At 39.5% G+C, this 20,658-nt stretch overlaps 1 protein-coding gene across 8 annotated transcripts in view; it reads right to left on the bottom strand.

Annotated features, from left to right (window-relative positions):
- Positions 1-20,658, bottom strand: part of CSMD3 (CUB and Sushi multiple domains 3) — a 1,871,449-nt gene that overhangs the window by 574,580 nt on the left and 1,276,211 nt on the right. For all 8 annotated transcript variants that reach the window (XM_073590214.1, XM_073590213.1, XM_073590210.1 and 5 more), the window contains one exon: positions 11,712-11,906. In XM_073590214.1, the coding sequence (XP_073446315.1) occupies positions 11,712-11,906 (195 nt within the window). The remainder of the gene's footprint in view (positions 1-11,711; positions 11,907-20,658) is intronic.

Below are 20,658 nucleotides of genomic sequence, written 5' to 3' on the forward strand. Positions count from 1 at the left end.
CTGTGATCCCCTGCTTTAATGTCAGTATTATCTTTTACTTCCTCCCCTGCCCAGGAGATATGGTATGCTCTGTACACGTCAGACACAGACAATTTTTAAAATGAAATTTTGTTTGCGGGAAAACCCCTTTAATGTGACCGGTTTCCTCTGCCTGTAGACACGTCACACATCAGCCGCCGGGATCAGCCAAATTATTCACTGCACCTGCATGGAATTCATGCAGGCGCAGTAAATCAGACCACCACCATCTTTGTGCAGAAAGATCATGGCTGTCACATTAAAACTGTGCATGCGCTCCTCCTGTACAAAGATGGCGGCAGTCAGTGAATCGTTCGGCTGATCTCGGCGGCGGAGTGTTCATGACGGTGTTCCACTGGTGGTTCCGTGCAAGAGGCTGTGTACGGCGTATACTGTGTGTGTGTTTGTATGGTGCCTACGGTGTATACAGTGTGTGTGTGGTGCGTACAGCGTATACAGTGTATGTGCGTTTGTGTGTGTGTGGTGCTATGGTGTTCCGCTGGTGGTACCGTGCAAGAGGCTGGTAACACCAGCAGTTTCCATATTGAGACACCCATCACTTGGGTGTCCTAATATGGTGGTCAGTGAAATTCAGCCTCTTGGAATTCAGAGGATCCAGAGACATCTGGACGGAACAGGATTTGAAGACATTACAAGGTAATTATCTATTAGATTGTCCGCTTGTTCTCAAAAGGCTCATCATAGAGCTGTGATGGCTGGTGGCTTTTACATTATTTCCCCCATTCCATATTCTCTTGTTCTGTTTCTGTGGGCTTCAGCCACTATACTAATGTATGAAGGATCAGTCCTTGCCTGCTTGATAAAGTATATTAATAATGTACAGAGCTTGAATCATTACACAATTCTTTTCTATTCCATATTGAGCATACCAGCCAGAAAACCACTGGCATCAGCTGTGCCAAAGTTTGCATTTCCATGCTGTAATCTAGAAATGATGTGTTTTATTGGGAAATGTCGACAGAAATGATGACTTGTCATGCCTTCGTTGAATGAACGTTTCATCTACATTCTTTAATTAGATCTTGTTCTTAACTGCCGTCATTCAGTGCCAAATGGTTTAGTATATTACACTGGATAATCTTCACAGGCATTCATAATGGAATGAGAATTGTGGATTTGGTTCACATCCCATACTTATTAGGTAGGCTTCAAGGACATTTCAAAGGAATATCTCAGGTCATGCTTCCAAGATTATAGTCCAAATGAAGCAGCTATTGAATGTAAAAAACCTGTACGCTTAACAAATAGGACATGTCATGCAAAAGGAACTCTCTCTTGCGCATGCTCCTCAATTTCTGGAACTCCAATACTAGTTTATAAAGTATTAGGCATGCACTGATAACAGGACAGTGTTGGGTTCTCATAGTTGTTGCCTAACTTGTTTGACAATATTCAAAACTCCCAACTACAGTATCTTGCGAATGGAGGTGTGAATAGAGAGGTGGGTTAGGTGGGTTATCATAAACAAAGTATCACTCCATATATTTCTTTGCTTTCTCAGTAATTTGTGGAACTCATGCATGGGAAGTTTTTCACTCACAGTGGCGTGAGTTTGCCCCATTTTTAAGATAGTGGGCCCTGCATCTATTTGTGGCATATATTGTGGACATGTCACTTATGTTAAAGCTAGTAATGCCTCTTAACCCCTTAACGATCAGAGGTATTTTTGGTTTTGCATTTTCATTTTTTCTCCCCTTCTTCCCAGAGCCATAACTTTTTTATCTTTTGGTCAAAATGGCCATGTGAGCGCTTGTTTTTGCAGGACAAGTTGCACTTTTGAATGACACCAATGGCTTTACCAAGTCATGTGCTCAAAAATGGGAAACAAATTAAAAGTGCAGTGAAATTGCAAAAAAGTGCAATCCCGCAGTTATTTGTTTTATTTTCCCATGTTCACTAAATGCTAAAACAAACCTGACATTATGATTCTCCAGGTCATTGTGAGTTCATAGACACCAAACATGTTTAGGTTTTTTTATTTAAGTGGTGAAAAAAATGTCCAAAGTCTGTTAAAAAGAAATGCTCTATTTTTGATGCCCATAGCGTCTCCATTTTTCGTGATCTCGGGATGGGTAAGGGCTTATTTTTTGTGTGCCAAGCTGATGTTTTTAATGTTACAATTTTAGTGCAGATACAATCTTTAATCGCCCGTTATTGCATTTTAATTCAATGTTGCGGCAACCAAAAAACATAATTCTGGGCATTTTGAATTTTTTTTGTTGTTCCGCCATTTAGCAGTCGGGTTAATTCTATTTTTATATTTATAGATCGGGAGATTCTGAATGCGGCGATACCAAATATGTATATGTTTGGTTTTTTATTGTTTTATTGTGAATGAGGTGAAAGGAGGGTGATTTGAACTTTTATATTTTTTATTTTTTAAATATTTTTTAATTTTTTTAATACTAGCATGCTTCAATAGTCTCCATGGGAGACTAGAAGCTGCCATAACCCGGTCAGCTCTGCTACATAAAAGCGATGATCAGATTGCTTGTATGTAGCAAAATTGCTGACTTGCTATGAGCGACGACCACCAGACGGTGCTCATAGCAATCCGGCACCGATAACCATAGAGGTCTGCAGGAGACCTCTGGTTGCCATACCGACCCATCGGTGACCCAGGATCACGTGATCACGATTCCACCCCCGGCTGTTCTGGGCACATGTCAACTGTTCACCGCTGGAGCCCACATCAAAGGGAGAGAGTCTGACATCGGTGTACTGTTATGTTTGATGTCAGAAAGGGTTTAAAGGGAATCTGTCAGCAGACTTTTGATATGTAATCTGATGAAAGTATAAGGTAACAGATGAGACACGGATTTCAGGGATGTGTCGCTTATTAGGTTATGTGCTCTTGTTTCCACACTATAAAGGATTAATCACCAGGACATTATCACTGCTTGGACCATGCCCCCTCCTCTGATAATCAGCTCACTATCTATAAACAATGTACACATAAGACTGTGGTGTGGGCTGGGTCAGCTGTCTGGGCTCTGCTACATGCAACATCTAAAAACTCTGATTGTGTCCGAACTGCTGCACCCAGTAAACTAAGTGATGCATCATTGAAATCAGAGTCTCTTTTCTTACATTATGCTGCTCTCAAATGAGATATTAAAAACCGGGTCCCTTTTAAAGCATTGGCAAAATGCATGAGACTGAATAAGACATAAGGCTAGGAAATATTGATAACTCGCAACCTCCCCAGAACCTTTACTTACTGGTACTATTTCGTTTTTTATTATACAAATAGCAAATAAAATGATAAATGACACTTTTCAAACTTGTAATGGAAAAACTTCACAAAGATATATAAAGCAGAAAGTTTAAAGTTCTAAACTTATTTTTCCTTGGAAAATATATTTTATAATTCTTAAGATGACACCAAACTGTATAGTACACCCTGCCAGAAAATGCATCACAGCTGTGAAGGATATCATGACTTCGCTCCTTAATTGTATTCTTGACAGAGTACCAACTGTGCTAATGTCATCTATCATATTAAAAGGATTCGGTGGCATGAACTGAAGCCCTGCATAAAAGCAATATACACAGTAAGGGACGTCATGTGTGGAGATCAAATGGGCAAAACCAACCTGTCTGAATGTATTAATAATTCAACTGCTAATTGATTAAATTCCCTCTCCCCCAAATTGCAATATACATTTTTTTTACAGAGATTATACTAAAATTTCCAATAGAGGTATGATAAATGGTGGATTAAAGTTCATTTATCACCTTTAATATCTGTCCACAGGATCGCTTAAAAAAAAGCATAAATGGAGCAACAGTCAAGTATTTGCTTCTCGAACACTGCTCCATACAAAGAGTCCAGATATCTGTTTTAGTCCACTGTTGGTCAACCAATCTCCGTATTTATCGATAATGTGGTTTCTGTTATAAGCAGAAGCTAAACCACTGTTCAATCCATTGCTCAGCAAGACAATGGGGCCCATTGGGCTAAGCCATGGTTCCTGCTATGGTTTCCTTCAAATGAATGAGAAAGATAAGTCAGCATGCAGTGTTATCTTATTAAGAAATCTGCAGTAAATGATGGATGCTGTGATATAGATGTGAGCAAAGACCCCAGACATAAATGTCACCTTCAGACATGAATGTCACCAAGGTCCTCCCCTTACCATGTGTCATTTATAATATAAAATATGTGAAATTCCTATAGTCCTATAATTATTCCTAAGTGATGGAAGACCTTTTGCCCACTCAGGGTTAAGTCCAAGCTGCCACACACTGTTAGGGTTGGTGGATTGCACTAAATAATATAAAAAATTAAAGTGCAATCACAACCCGGGGTCCACTATGCAGAGATGTATAGATGCTGCTAGTGTGAACAATGACGGAACAAAAGACGGAGCGTTAACTGAAGCACACTGTGTTAATGCCACACAGTGTGAACGGAGCGCAGAGTACCAAACTCAGTTACTTCACTGAGAGGTACTGCCATAAGAATGGTAAGGACTATACCCTGTTAACATCATAGGGATGTTAACTTGTGGATTGAGCTAGCTCTGCAACTAAACTGTGCTAACCGCACACATGAATGAAGCAGATGCTGAGCTGAAAGAAAGAACTCTTATGATGCTTGGTATAATACCCTGTTGACTTCACAGAGAAGTACAGCACATAGGTTGGGCTTGCTCTGTAACTGGACTGTGCTAACCGCACACATGAATGAGACAGATGCTAAGCCAAGCGGAATAAACCATAACAAGCTCAGACATAGAAGGTAGACAAATACGCACACGTGCAGACAGAGTGGTGGAGTATCCACTCACACCTACCGAACCTGAATGATACTAGCACACCCACGTGCGCTGCTGAGAGCCTTTTAAACCCAAAGGTCCTCCAAAAAAAAATCATGTCCAGCCAGCTGTGACATCGCCCGCAGGCCAATCCGGAGCTGCCACATCACCAGAGCAGCTAATGTCCGACCACCAATGAGAAGACGCCTCATCATGGACATGCTCAGTAAGGTGATCTTTGGGCTTAGACTCCAGGGTGCAAGACTGCACCTAAATATCACTAGTTATCATAGACTTGGCTGGAGGACCAGCAGTAACTAAACGTATACTACGAGCCTGAGCAAGATGCTGGGACCGACGCCATAGTTGAGCAGCAATCCCAGCGGCCAAAACAGTATGGGATAAATGTATAACCGTGGCACAGCTGAAGTTGTGCACAAAAAAGGTTCCCACACCAGAGTAATGTATAAATAAATATTTGGCACTCAACTTTGAATGGTAGAGAGTTTTTATTCGCAGTCAAACTAGACGTTTCGGTCAAAAACACATTGACCTTCCTAAGTACACCGACTGCTCTTGTGACGTAGGCGTAGGTGACCTCAGCATGTGAGGAATAATTGATGACCCACGATTGGCGTGATTAAGATGTATGAGGTTCTATTTGAGTCCTAAATAGACCTGTGGTGAAAATATGCCAAAGTTCAGGTTTCAAATCTCATATGGCATACATCGCTGACATCAGTTGGTCAAACGTCTATGTAGAGTAGACAAATTAAGTGAAGCCAAAGGCAATACGGGCTTCACTTAATTTGTCTACTCTACATAGACTTTTGACCAACTGATGTCAGCGACGTATGCCATATGAGATTTGAAACCTGAACTTTGGCATATTTTCACCACAAGTCTATTTAGGACTCAGAGAGAACCTCATACAACTTAATCACGCCAATCATGGGTCATCAATTATTCCTAAAAGTTGAGGTCACCTACTCCTACGTCACAAGAGCAGTCGGTGTACTGAGGAAGGTCAATGTGTTTTTGATCAAAACAGTATGGGAGACCACAGCACCAAACAAAGCCTGGGATCTATCCCGCGTAGCAGGAGAATCCCGGCACCTAACACACACACGAGGAATATTACCAAGCCAAACCTAAGTCTGATCTTGCAGATCCTGCTCTTCAGGGGGCTTGGACTTTATCAATCTGATGCCAATATGCCTCTTCTTCTTTTGTGATCTTTTCTGCATAAATCTAATCTTAAAGGAACAATTTGGTTTGCTGCTACGTCTTCAATTCAATAAGCGTTTAACCTCATTTCAGTTGTCATGTAAAGTCCGATAGAGATTCATATGGTTGACTGTTACAATATATTGTCATAAATAGAATCTTAATTATAGAGGCCCGGATGTCTTTATTCTCTTACGTTTAGGTCAACAAGGTATTTATCTTGGACAAATATGTTCCTACTGCATGAAATGCTTTATGAATGCTGAAAATGAAAATGAAATGCAATTAAGTAAATGTAGGCACAATGATCTAAAAGTATGGAGGCCGCAGTACAGAATTTGTGGAGTGACTCATTAGTATGTGACTTCCATTGGACATTGACAAGCTGGAGCCAAGGAGTAAAGTTACATGATGAGGTATAAGTGCTATGAGGGAAGGATGAGTCACCAGAGAGAAAGACATGAGTGGTCTGTATAAAACGGAAAGGCAATTTCATAAGTTTGTTGAGTAATTGAACATTTTAAATTAAAATGGTATATTATTGAAGGATAATTCCACTTAGAAAATGAGCTTGACAAATTAAAATAATTTTTCTTGGTGCTATAACTTACTGGAATAACTCTAAATACTTGACTTAAAGCTTCAATATGTTCTATGAAAAGCAGATAATGTTTTCCATATAATTAATTGAGCATGACTGAGCTTTTGACAAGCTCTGTCATATTAGGGCTTATGGACAGTGGAGAAGAGTGTCAACCACTTCAGAACACTTTTAAGACCAGAATGAAAGCTGCTCTGCAAGGCATTTATCCTAAAGGGTTGTCACATAAGCTGCATATATCAAGTATCCGTAGGATAGGTGTTAAATATATGACATCAGTGGGTCCGAACACTGAGTCATTCACCAATCATAAGAACGTGGGGGCACAATGTTTCCTGTGTTAATAAAGTGTTAGGCTACTTTCAGACTAGCGTTCTGAGGCGCAGCACAGGGCTGTCACTAAGCTCCGCCCCTGGCCACACCTCCTCTGGTCAGCTCCTCCTATGATCGCATGACGCTGCATGCGATCAGCGTACCCTATATTTAGCGTTGGGTACGCTTGCCATGCGCTGGTATGATTTTGCCGCTGCTTGCGCCGAGTGCACAAAAACACACAGTGTTGCATTTTTGTGCACTGGGTTTAGCTCCAAAAGGGTGCAAGCACCAGTAAAATCATACCAGCACACGGCCAGCGTACCCAATGCTAAATATAGGGTACGCCGATCGCATGCAGCGTCATGCGATCATAGGAGGAGCTGACCAGATGAGGTGTGGCTGGGGGCGGAGCTTAGCGGCGGACCTGCCCTACGCCTCAGAACGCTAGTCTGAAAGTAGCCTTAGTGAGCATCTGCACCACTTCTTGATATAAATATACAATAACTTTTCACAGTTATTTTAGATTAATTTGACAGAGGTCCCACATGCTCACTAATACTTCATTCGCAAAGGAGGCTTTGAACCCTCCATTTTCAAGAACAGTGGTGGTTGAAGCAGCAACACCTTATGCAATAATACATTTATTATGTAGTATGCGGATCAGTGATAACTACAGTTTATGAGAGTGAGACAACTCCTTTAAGAGGTTATGGCCTGTGCAGATCACCGTATTTTTTGTCCGAATGGGATTCAACAAAACATCACATCAAACTCAGCCATGTGCATGTCGACATTTTCCTCAGACACAGTCTGTCAGCGGAAAAAAAATCACAACATGCTTTAGTTTGATCTGATATTAGGATCGCTCTCAGCCAGACAAATCACTCAGTTCACGAAAACCATCGGCCTGTCCGATTTTCACAGACTAACAAAATGGAGAAGATGGAGACATTTTTTATCTATTTTCTCCTCAACTTAGGGAATGGAGTACACTATGCTGACAATGATCAATCTCTGATCAGAGTTTCATCAAAGTGTGATTTGCATAATCGCCTGATACTCTTCGATCAGAGAATATAGGCTCGTCTACATCTGCCTTACAGGAAGGAATATACAAATGACCATGTCTTCTGCCTGGAAAATAAGCTGATTTCTTGGGCTCTGAGGCATCATTTATGTCAGTATGTTAGTGGCTCCCTTTTGAAGAGTTGAGTGTAGGCAGATTGAATCAATAATAGTCTAAGTATTTTGATATTTTGTAATTAACTCCTTCACCCCAAACTCTGTTTTTACCTTCATGACCAGACCAATTTTTTCAATTCGGACCACTGAAACTTTATGAGGTCATAACTCTGGAATGCTTCAATGGTTCCCACTGATTCTGAGACTGTTTTGACTGTTTTTTTTTTAAACTTATTGTACTTCATGATAGAGGTAAAATTTCTTTGATAAGCCTTGCATTTATTTGGGAAAAAATCAGAAATTTGGCTAAAATTGAAAAAAAAATTTGCAATTATCAAACTTTCATTTTCTACTCAAAATTGTTAATAAATAGCATTTTCAACAAGTCAACTTTACATCAGCACATTTGTAGTGACTTTGAGAGGCCTACAGTGGGTATTCAAACCCTTTTAAATTTTTCACTCTCTGTTTCATTGCAGCATTTGGTAAATTCAAAATAGTTCATTTTTTTCTCATTAATGTACACTCTGCATCCCATCTTGTCTGAAAAAAAACAGAAATGTAGAAATTTTTGCAAATTTATTAAAAAAGAAAAACTGAAATATCACAAGGTCATAAGTATTCGGATCCTTTGCTCAGTATTGAGTAGATGCACCCTTTAGAGCTAGAACAGCCATGAGTCTTCTTGGAAATGATGCAACAAGTTTTTCACACCTGGATTTGGGGATCCTCCGCCATTCTACCTTGCAGATCCTCTTCATTTCCGTCAGGTTCTGTTAGAGTTTTTTTCAGTCAAGATGGGGTGCAGAGTGTACATTAATGTAATGAGAAAAAAATTAACTTTTTTTAGTGAAAAATTTAAAGAGGTCTGAATACTTTCCGAACACGCTGTATATGACAGAAAATACCCAAAAGTAACACCATCCTAAATATTGCACACCTCAGGGTGCTCAAAACCACATTCAAGAAGCTTATTAACCCTTCACGTGTTTCACAGGAATTGATGGAATGTGGAAGGAAAATAACAAACATTTAACTTTTTTCACAAAAAAATTTACTTCAGACTTATTTTTGTTATTTTTGTAGGGGTAACAAGAGAAAATGCAAAAAACAATTAGTTGAGCAATTTCTCCTAAGCAAACCAATATCCCATATGTGGTAGAAAGCAACTGTTTGTGCACACAACAGAGCTCGGAAGAGAAGGAATGCCATTTCACTTTTTGAATGTAACATTTGCTGGCATAATTAGCAGATACCATGTCGTGTTTGAAGAACCCCTGATGTGCCTAAACAGTGGAAACACCCCACAAGTGACACCATTTTGGAAACTAGACCTTTCAGGGAACTTTTGTAGATGTGTATAGAGCACCTTCAAACCCCAGCTGCTTCACAGAGAATTATAACGTTGAGCCGTGAAAATAAAAAAAAACACATTTTTCCCCACAACAAATGTTTTTTAGCTCCAAATTTTGCAACCATGAGAAAGTTCTCACACAGCAAGCGGTGACACCAGTGAGGTGAACGGAGTTCATCATCTATGACTTCCGATAATCTTTATCACATCAGCAATACACTGTCTCAGTGTATTTTGGCTGGCTTGTTCATGCCAGCACTCAAAAAACCACCCACTTGAAAATAAATGTCTAAAATAGTATGGGGATTTTTATTTCATATAAAGGGTTGCATTCTGGCTATGTCTTCATTACAATAAGACTATGGTGTTATTAATGGGGGTGTCTTACAGACTCCTTCTATTACTAACCTGTGGGCTTGATGACAGCTGACATTACAAAGCTGACATCAATCCCACAACTATTACCGCACTTGCCATTGCACCAGGCCAATTGAGAAGAGCAAGGCTAAGCACCAGAGTTGGCTCATCTAATGGACGTGCCATTTTTGGGGCAGCTGAGAGCTGATGTTTTTAGTCTGGGAGGGCGCAAATATCTATGGCCCTTTCATATGCTATAAATATCAGTCTAAAGCTGTCCGCTTAGCTTTTGCTGGCTTTTTGACTATAGGGCGAACCCCAAGTCATTTATTTGACCTCTTCCCAATCATAACCAGTGAAGGCTAAGCAAACAGCTGTGAGTTGATATTAATAGCCTTGGAACCTTTATGGCTATTGGTGCATTCCCATAATATTACCATCAGTCCCTAGCCATCAGCTTTCCCTCAGCTGGTTGTGAAGATTCCAGGGGACCTCAAGCTTTGCAGTAAGGTCACCTGAGTTCATAACAGCTGTTTTCCTTCCTTTGCAAGTGCTAGTGCCAGACTGATGAACGACAGTGAGTCTCGCACTTGGCATGCCATCACTTGGCACTCTGGCATTCATCAGTGCAGCATTTGAGCTACCGTGAGACTCGATGGCTGTAAACTCAGGTAACCTTTCAGGTTACCTGAGTTCGAAGCCACTGGATCTCCTGGCATCTGCACAGCCTAGAAACCTCACTGGAAATTTTGAGGGACATTTTAAGGTTAATGGTGTTTCCAACTGCGGGAGCACCTGTATGCTATGAATTACTGTTACCTTGGGTGTGCATTTTACTCTATTTAAAATGTTTGACTGAACCAGCCAGACCTGAACATCCACGGGTTTGCCCAACTATGGTCTTGACAATTTCTTCCTCCATGTGTACAAGCTCTACTATTGAGAAATAGCATGCAATGTGATGCAATGCATGCAATGAGGCAAAGTTGCAATGCAATGCAAATGCAAAGCATGCAATGAGGCAAAGTTGAAAACACAACTAAATTTTGTGATCACGATCACTGTATGTCTGTATTCCTAAATATATCTATTTAATTGTGCTTAATGGGTAGCTTAATATTTATACTTTGTCAACAAAATGTTCCCATAGGAGACTTTTTAGAATAAGATGTTACATGTCTGAACATGAAGATTTAAACTTGAGGAAGAGTGGATATAAATCTGCGCTGCCCGAGATCCAATGTACAATGAGAGTCAAAATTAATATAGATGCATTTTTTTATTTGTCAACGCGTTTCAATGTGTTCATGCCTCTTCATTAGGACAACCACAATTAATGATGTGTGGATGGCACTTTGATAAACAAAAGCAGCCAATATACCGTTTTCGACTTTCATCATACATTAGACCTGGTGGACACTGATGTAGCTTAATGAAATATAAAGAATTTTTCCTCTGTTGTCTCAAATTAACATATATATTCAGAATCAGCAGCTTAAATGACATTAATCAGAAGTACCGAACAGTGTTGCTGTGAATCTACCTCTGCACCTAAGCAAAACAGCAACACCATATGTGAAATTTTTACTCTACCTGATAAAATTGTTAAAATTAGAAATGTGGGAATATTTTGCGACGTTCACAATATGTGCCAATTTAGGCATTTTAGTGAATCTGTGATTCAGAGAATGTGTCCAGCATTTTATAATGATTCAATTTGGACTTATTTTCTAGCATCGCAATTGACTGCTGTTAGATACAAATTCATTTACGGCTACAGTGAAGGTGCCTACAATGAACATATGCTTTAATAATATCTAACAAGTATATTTTCTAGAATTTTATTTTTTATGGTATTTATTATATAAAGTCTCACCATGACAGCTTGGTAACACTCGGTTCCATCCAGGTCTGCCATCATCTCCCATGATGCATGTAAGTGTTGAATATCCTTGAAGGACATAGCCGGCATCACAATAATAAGTAACAGTAGATCCAAGCTTATAATCCATACCAAGTCGCGTGCCATTCATTATATTTCCAGGGTCAAAGCAAGATTCTCGTAGTTTGGCTGCAGAAGACAAAACATAAACTTAACCATTTAAGGACAGAGGTATTTTATATTTTTTTGCACTTTTATTTTTACCATACATTTATTTTATTTTTTCCATCAACATAGCCATATGAGCCATATGAGAACTTGAATTTAGTCTAATGAGTTGTAGTAAAGATTGGCACCCTTCATTTTATCCTATGTACTGAAAATGGGAAAATATTCTAAATGCAGTGGAATGGTGAATCCCCCCCCCACAAATCTGCACTGCAATTTTTTGGGGCTGTTGTTCTTGCAGTGTTCATTATGCTTGTAAAAATGAACTGATAACATGATCTTCCATGTTATTATAGTCACATTGATCCTAAACTTTCTTCTTTTCTTTTTGTTGTGCAAATGGTGAAAATATCTCACATTTTGCAAAAAAATGTTTTTTTCACTACTTTCTGATATCCATAACTGTTTCATTTTATCTTCGAAGGAACTGTGTCAGACCTTTTTGTTTGTACTACGAGCTGACGCTTTAATAAACACTATTTTGGAATATATGAGATTTTGATAGCTTTCAACATATTTTTGAAGGAATTACAGCAATCGAAAATTGACAATTCTTGCATGTAAATTTCTTTTTCCTATTCAGTTTTCTTATTGGATACATTTTTTTAAATTTTACGAGTTTTGAAAATTATGCACCCAGCATTACTATATATATATATATATATATATATATATATATATATATATATATATATATATATAAATTTTCTATTTTGCAATTTAGGTTTAGGCAAAACGATCACATTTCAACTTTTCTATATATGTTTTAATATTTTGTAAGTTCTTTTCAATTTTAATTTGGATTTTTTTTTCAAGAGAATTGAACCTGAATCCTCTTGATCGCCTATGCAATACACTGTAATACTATAGTATTACAATGTATTGTGAAATCAATGATCTCTTATGAATACTAACCACAGGCTGGTAAGAGATAAGAGATCTTACTGGACAGCAAACAAGGGAGCCTTCAGAAGTCCACCAGCTGCCAGGGTAAATGACTGTCAACTCATGATTGTGTTGACCAGTATGCCAATGGTAATTAGAAGTGATGCCCACAATCTTGAAGACTTGTAAATTGTGCTTTTATGCTAAAAGATTGCATCAGTTGCATTTAGTTAACTGTATAGCATAGCTAGTACCTGTATTGCCTGGATTTGGCTTTGCTCTCCCCACATAGTAAAAGCCCACTACATCCATATGCAGTATTATCACAAAAGTGAGTACACCCTACACATTTTTGTAAATATTTTATTACATGTTTTCATGTGGCTACCCTGTAGATATTGTACTTTGATAAAATGTAAAGAAGTCAATGTACGGATTGTATAAGAGTGGAAATTTGGTATCCCCTATAAATAACTTAACAGACAGCCTATAATGTCTAAACTGTTGGCAACAAAAGTGAGCACATCCCTAAGTGCAAATGGCCAAATTGTGCTTAAAGTGTCAATATTTTGTGTAACTACCATTAGTTTCAAGCACTGCCTTAGCTAAGAATGGAGTTCATTTGAGCTTCAGAGGTTGCCACTGAAATACTCCTCCGTAACGACATCACGAAGCTGCTGAATGCTAGAGGCCATACGCTTCTCCACTTTCTGTATGAGGATGCTTCACAGATGTTCAATAGAGTTGAGGTTTGGTGACATGCTTGGCCAATCCAGCACCTTTACTCTCAGTTTCTTCAGCAAGGCAGTGGTCATTTTGTAAGTGTGTTTGGGGTAGTTATCATGATGGAATACTGCCCTGCAGCCCAGTTTCCAAAGGGAGGGGGTCATGCTCTGCTTAAGTATGTTACAGTTCATGTTAGCATTAATGGTTCCCTCAATGAACTGTAGCTCCCCTCAGTTGGCAGCACTTATGCAGTCCCAAACCATGATACTCCCACCACCATGTTTGACTGCAGGCAAGACACACTTGTCTTTGTACTCTTCACTTGGTTGCTGCCACTCACACTTGACACTGTCTGAACCAGATAAGTTTATCTTGGTCTCATCTCACCCTAGTCTTCTTGTCTTCAGCTTTCCTGTACATCATCTTTAGAAAAAGCTTCCTTCTGGGAAGATAGCCATACAGACTAATTTAATGCCATTTGCAAGTTATGGTCTCAGCACTGACAGACTTACCCTCCACCTCTTTATCCTCTGTAGTAATGCTGGCAGCACTCATATGTCTATTTTGAACAAACAACCTCTGGATTTGACCCAGACCACGTACACTCAACTTCTTTTATCGACTATGGCGAGGCCTGTTCTGAGTGGAATCTATCTTGTTAAAACTCTTTATGGTCTTGTTATAGGCTAGACCATCTTTATGTAAAGCAACAATTCCTTTTTGCAGATCCTTAGAGAGTTCTTTGCTATGAGGTACCTTGTTGAACTTCCCATGATCAATATGAGGTAGTGTGAGAACAATAACACTAAATTTAACACACCTGAGACCTTCTAACACTAATGAACCTCATAACATGGGGGAGAAAAAATTGCTATGCGCACACTGTGGCCATTTTCACTTAGCGGTGTACTCACTTTTTGCCAACATTATTATTATTATTATTATTTATTTATATAGCACCATTGGTTCCATGGTGCTGTACATGAGAAGGGGTTACATACAGATTACAGATATCACTTACAGCAAACAAACTAACAATCACAGACTGATATAGAGGCGAGAGAGGACCCTGCCCTTTCAGGCTTACATGCTACATGATGGTGGGGAAGGAGACAGTAGGTTGGAGGGTTACAGCGGTTCCAGTGATGGGGAGGCGGTAGCTCCAGTAGTGGTGAGGAGGCTGCGGGGATCACTGCAGGCTGTAGGCTTTCATGAAGAGGTGGGTTTTCAAGTTCCGTCTGAAGGATCCGAGTGTGGTTGATAGCCGGATGTGTTGGGGCAGGGAATTCCAGATGATGGGGGCTATTCGGGAGAAGTCTTGGAGGCGGTTGGGTGAGGAGCGAATAAGTGTGGAGGAGAGAAGGAGGTCTTGGGAGGACCGGAGATTACGTGAGGGGAGGTATCTGGAGATTAGTTCAGAGATGTAAGGAGGAGACAGGCTGTAGATTGCCTTGTAGGTCAGTATTAGTAATTTGAACTGGATACGCTGAGGGAATGGGAGCCAGTGAAGAGATTTGCAGAGGGGAGAAGCGGAGGAGTAGCGAGGAGAGAGATGAATTAGTCGGGCGGCAGAGTTGAGAATGGACTGGAGAGGTGCAAGGGTGTTAGCAGGGAGGCCACAGAAAAGGATGTTGCAATAGTCGAGGCGGGAGATGATTAGGGCATGCACAAGCATTTTAGTAGATTGAGGGTTGAGGAAGGGACGGATTCTGGAAATATTTTTGAGCTGGAGGTGACAGGAGGTGGAGAGAGCTTGGATGTGCAGTTTGAAGGACAGGGCAGAGTCAAGGGTTACTCCGAGGCAGCGGACCTCCGGTACGGGGGAAAGCGTGGTGTTGTCAATTGTTATAGAAAGGTCGGGTAAGGAAGATCTGTGAGATGGGGGAAAGATGATCAGTTCAGATTTGTCCACATTGAGTTTGAGGAAGGGAGAGGAGAAGAAGGAGGATATGGCTGATAGACACTCTGGGATTCTGGAGAGCAGAGAGGTGATGTCTGGGCCAGAGAGGTAGATCTGAGTATCATCGGCATAAAGGTGGTACTGGAATCCGTGGGACTTTATGAGTTGCCCCAGACCCAGTGTGTAGATTGAGAAGAGTAGGGGTCCTAGAACAGAGCCTTGGGGGACTCCAACAGAGAGAGGGTGGGATGAGGAGGTAGTATGAGAGTGGGAGACGCTGAATGTGCGGTTGAAAAGGTATGAGGAGATCCAGGATAGGGCGAGGTCTTTGATGCCAAAGGAGGAGAGGATCTGTAGTAGGAGGCAGTGGTCAACTGTGTCAAAAGCAGAGGACATTTCTAGAAGCAGGAGTATAGAGCATTGTCCAATAGCTTTGGCTGTATGTAGGTCGTTGGTAATTTTGGTCAGCGCTGTCTCAGTGGAATGATGGGGGCGGAAGCCAGATTGTAGATTGTCAAAGAGCAAGTTAGATAAGAGGTGTGAGGAAAGTTCAGCGTGGATATGCTGCTCCAGGAGTTTAGAAGCGAATGGGAGCAGCAATATTGGGCAATAGCTGGACGTGGCTGTTGGATCGAGGGTTGGCTTTTTAAGGATAGTTGTGATATGGGCATGTTTGAAAGCAGAAGGGAAGGTACCAGAAGTTAGTGATAAGTTGAAGAGGTGGGTTAAGGATGGGATTAGAGTGGTGGTGATGCTGGGGAGGAGGTGAGATGGGATAGAGTCAAGTGCACAAGTGGTGAGGTGTGATTTGGAGAGAAGATGAGGAAGCTCCCCTTCAGTGATGTTAGATAAGGAGGTTGTGGGGTTTGGGCATTGGTCTGGTATACAAAGGGGTTGAGGTGGTTGGGCAATAAAGACTTGCCGTGTTTGGTAATGTCTAATGGTTAGACATTAATGGCTGTGTAAGTTTTTTAGAGGACACCAAATTATATAAGCTTTACACTGACTTATTTGCATTGTATCAAAGTGTCATATCTTCAGTTTTAGAGTCAGTAATGAGCTGTCATAGAGGAGCACTTAGGAAGCCACCCAGGGGCAGATTAGAATGTCAGGTCTCCACCGCAGCTCCAGCCAAAAACCTCCGATGGAGGATAGGAGCAATGAGAAAATGGAAAACGGTCTTAGGAGAGCAGGAAAGAGACTCAGACGAGAGATGGGGTTAAACAGCAAAGCGTTTTGATGGAGGATCCGTCTTCATCAGGTGGATGATAAAGACGGATCCTCCGTCGAAACGCGTTGTGGTTTAACCCCATCTCTCATCTGAGCCTCATTCCTGCGTTCCTAAGACCGTTTTCCATTTTCTCATATCTTCAGTTTTGTCTCATGAAAATATGTAATAAAATATTTACAAAAATGGGAGGGTGAGAGGGGTGTACTCACTTTTGTGATCTACTGTATATAATAAGGGATTAAAAGGATAAACTATATCACAAAAATGTACAAATATTTGAAATTATAATATGCCAAGTCAATATCAAACAGTTAATAGGTGTTAGCTAATTGTTTTAATTATGGTTGATGTGGCTTCTTTGCAACCTTAATAATGTGGCTGTTTCTATCATATGGCAAAAGCATAAGGCATAACAGTAGAGCTAATGGATAATATTGCCAAAATAATTGTAAACAAATATAACTTTTCATAAAGGTCTATTAGTTTTCACATTAATCTCCATACTGAGAGAAACATGGATTAATAAGACCATTTTAAAACAGATGGAGAAGTATAAACAGCAAGAGGGGTTGTTTGCTCTCAGCATCTATTTCTCATTTCATACTACTTTGCCAACACAATGCACAATATAAATAGTTGCATATGAGAAGTGATGGGAGCAAGAAACATACCCTACTGAATAAATTAATGAAGTTAAATGGTATTATTAGTTTTTATTTGCAAAAAAAAATGTGCACATGATGATCAAAAAATAAATAAAAACCATTATGACCTACTGGACTGGTCAAACTTTTCAAATACTCCATACTTTGTCATCTTCCAGTCTCCTGGCTTCCTCTTTCAGCCGAAAAACTAATTTATTTTGTCTCAGATGATTGGCTGCAGTCGTCATTTAACAGCCCCAGCCAGAGGAGGAATCCAAGAGACGACCAAAGTACATAGTACAAAGTATGAATGAGTTGCATAGATACAGCAAGTCCATATATGTTTCTCTTCCATCAGCATGAGCTAAAAATGTAGAAGAAAACCCCAATTGTTTAAAATCTGTTAAAAATGACTTATTTTTATGCTTATTCTTAAACTGCTATTGATATTTTTAACCTTGGAAAAACCTGTAGTTGTATAGTATTATTTATCTTCACAATTTTCTTGAACAATTGCAGTTTAAAGAGGTTATCCCATAACCAAAGCTCATTACCCATCCCCAGAGTAGAAGATAAAGCAATAATTGCTGCACAGACTCCTCTACGATCCTAGAAAAGGCGATGGCCAAAATTTTCTGAATTGATGACGTTTTCGTGAGCATTTTTAATATGTTTTATGCTCCGTTCAGCCAGGGGACATTGGCAACTCCCATGATTATGATTGATGGGGGTCATAGAATTCAGACCCCCAGCAATCATTCATCTATAACCTGTGCATAAGTGATTTATGAGTATGTTATATATGGGCTAACTTCTTTAACTTCCAGTGTGATAAAGCATACAGCTTGAACCTGGAAATTTAATAAAGGAGTTGCCTGCATTGTCAAATCAGTTTTTTTTGTTGGAATAGTTTCAAATTGACAAGCTGATCACAAAGTACCCAGCAACTGGAACCTTCACCCATTATTATTAAAGAGAAACTATCATCAGATTTCTCCTTCCTAAACCCTTGCCATCATAGCTTTTGACTTGCAAATCATATTCAATCATAAATTTTTTGTTTGAGATACTTTACACCTGTGACATAACCTGATGCTCACTGGCCCCAATTTTAAAGCTCAAATGGGGCCTCCAATGATTGAAATTCTTTAATAGCATTGGTATTTATTTCATATGGGACTTTTTGAATCCATTTGGTTCCAGTGCTGGGTGTGATTGCAACCCCTACCCCTATTATGATTAAGCCCCTGTTTTACACAATTGCTGTTAATGAACTCATAACAGTCCAATGGATGCCTCTGGACCATGTAAGCCACCAGTGAAATCAATGCTAAGTCAGCCCTTATTTCTCTGAATAATGTCTCTTATTTATTTTACTCACTTATGTAGCGCTATTAATTCGCTTTACAGATATAATGACTGTCCCTTTTGGGGCTCACAGTCTACATTCTCTATCGATATGTTTATGGAGTGTGGCTGGATACCAGAAAACCCAAAGGAAGCCCACGTAAACAGAGGGAGAAAATACAAGATCCTTGCAGATGTTTGAACCGAGGACCGAAGCGCTGCAAGGCTTCAGTGCTAACTGCTGAGCCACCAATCTGCCATCCAAATGCAACTTGAACAATATTTCAAGATTGTTCCATTACCAAATGACATAGGAATGCATAGCAGAGGAATGAGCATACTTCTGCTCATGCTCCAGTCATGGTGACAACTCAAGTGAACATGTGAACAGAATGAGTATGATGAAGAGAAAATCAATCATATCGTCAAAAGAAAAGTCTGGTTTATCATAGATAAAACAAACTGCTTGTATGGTCCAGACACACCAACCAGACTGTTGTAAGCTGAACAAAATATGGTATTGAAATTATACAAAATTCTAGATATGTGATTTAATTGATTTTTTGAAGGAAGAAAATATGGTCGGAAGGATTTAGAAGGGCCAACCATGATGTAGGATTATTTGTACTCAATTGGGAGACTAATCATTGTGTGATAATCTAGAACACAATACTGTGTCTAGTCACTTCTCTTTATGGCTAATAGACAAGAAGAGTCCAGGATGGGAACATCTCCTTCACTTTTTTTTAGAGTCCAATTAAAGAATTTTTGTGTATGCTAAAATGCATGGAAAATGTATTTTACTTGGTATAGATGGATGAGACATGGCAAATAGTTTCTTAGAATATTTTATGGAACTCTTAAAAAGGTTACACTATCAATTATTCCAAGATGAAACTTCACTGTTAAGTGACAACTATTTTTTCTGCTGGAGCATCTAGCTAGCATAGTTTGGCATTCTTGAGAGGCGTCACATGAATTAAGTTCATAGAATTTCTTCTATGTTTCTGGATATTTGCCAAAAAAAACTACAATTCTCTGCTGTGACGATGGTGTTGGATGAAGAAACACAATTTTTGATAATGTGCATTTAAGCCTTTAGTGAACTTTCTACCTTCCATTAAGATTGACTTTCATAATGAATCACATCCACGTCAACTAGCATCACTAAACTCCATGGTAGCTGTTATGCCAAAACTCCACTGAGGATGGTAAGACAAGAATGTAACAAAAATGTTCAAAGACTTACAATTAAGTCAAAACCAATGTTGGTGTGTTCCTGCAAAAAAGTACATTTGTATCGTAAAGTGAAAAGATGTGGATATTGTTGAAATTAAAAGCGTTGTCCCGGTTTTAGGACAAAGTGTGCATTCAGTATTTGTGACCACAGACTATTGAATCTTGACAGCATGTGGTGCACACACTGTAAGGATTCCCTTATATAGCCAGTAAGAGAGGTATACTTGTGGTCATGTGCCAACTAGAAGCGCCTGGACTCTTTCATTCCGGTCTCATTTTGCCTAGTTGGAATGTAACCATAAGTATGCAAATTGCGTGACCATGCACTCTAACCAGCAATACCAGTGACTCTTGACAGCACCAGCACTGCAGACTTGGAACTCAAACCTGGACAAATATTTAAATTTTAGCAAAAGTTCTTTACATTTGGTATTGCTATATGTATCGACACTCTAAAGTGCAAGTCTTCTACAAATATGTAACCTTAGCTACTTAATATAGTACTAGCATAGGGTGCCTCTTTGTAATATTTTATTTTGTAATAGTTTGTGTGCAGAGAATAAGGTTATGGTATTGAATAGATGTGGTGTTATAAAAATTATTTTATCCTGGTTTTAGATAAATGAAAAAAGTCTCAGAGGTCAACTAAAACCTTTAGGAAAAAAAGACTAGAAATTGAATATGTATTTACTTTAAAGTTTAATTTCAGAATAAAACATTGCTGCTTCATTTGAATAAGGA

The sequence above is a fragment of the Dendrobates tinctorius genome, unplaced genomic scaffold, assembly GCF_039654945.1.
Source record: "Dendrobates tinctorius isolate UK_male_01 unplaced genomic scaffold, ASM3965494v1 ptg000116l, whole genome shotgun sequence".
Taxonomy (NCBI): Eukaryota; Metazoa; Chordata; class Amphibia; order Anura; family Dendrobatidae; genus Dendrobates; species Dendrobates tinctorius.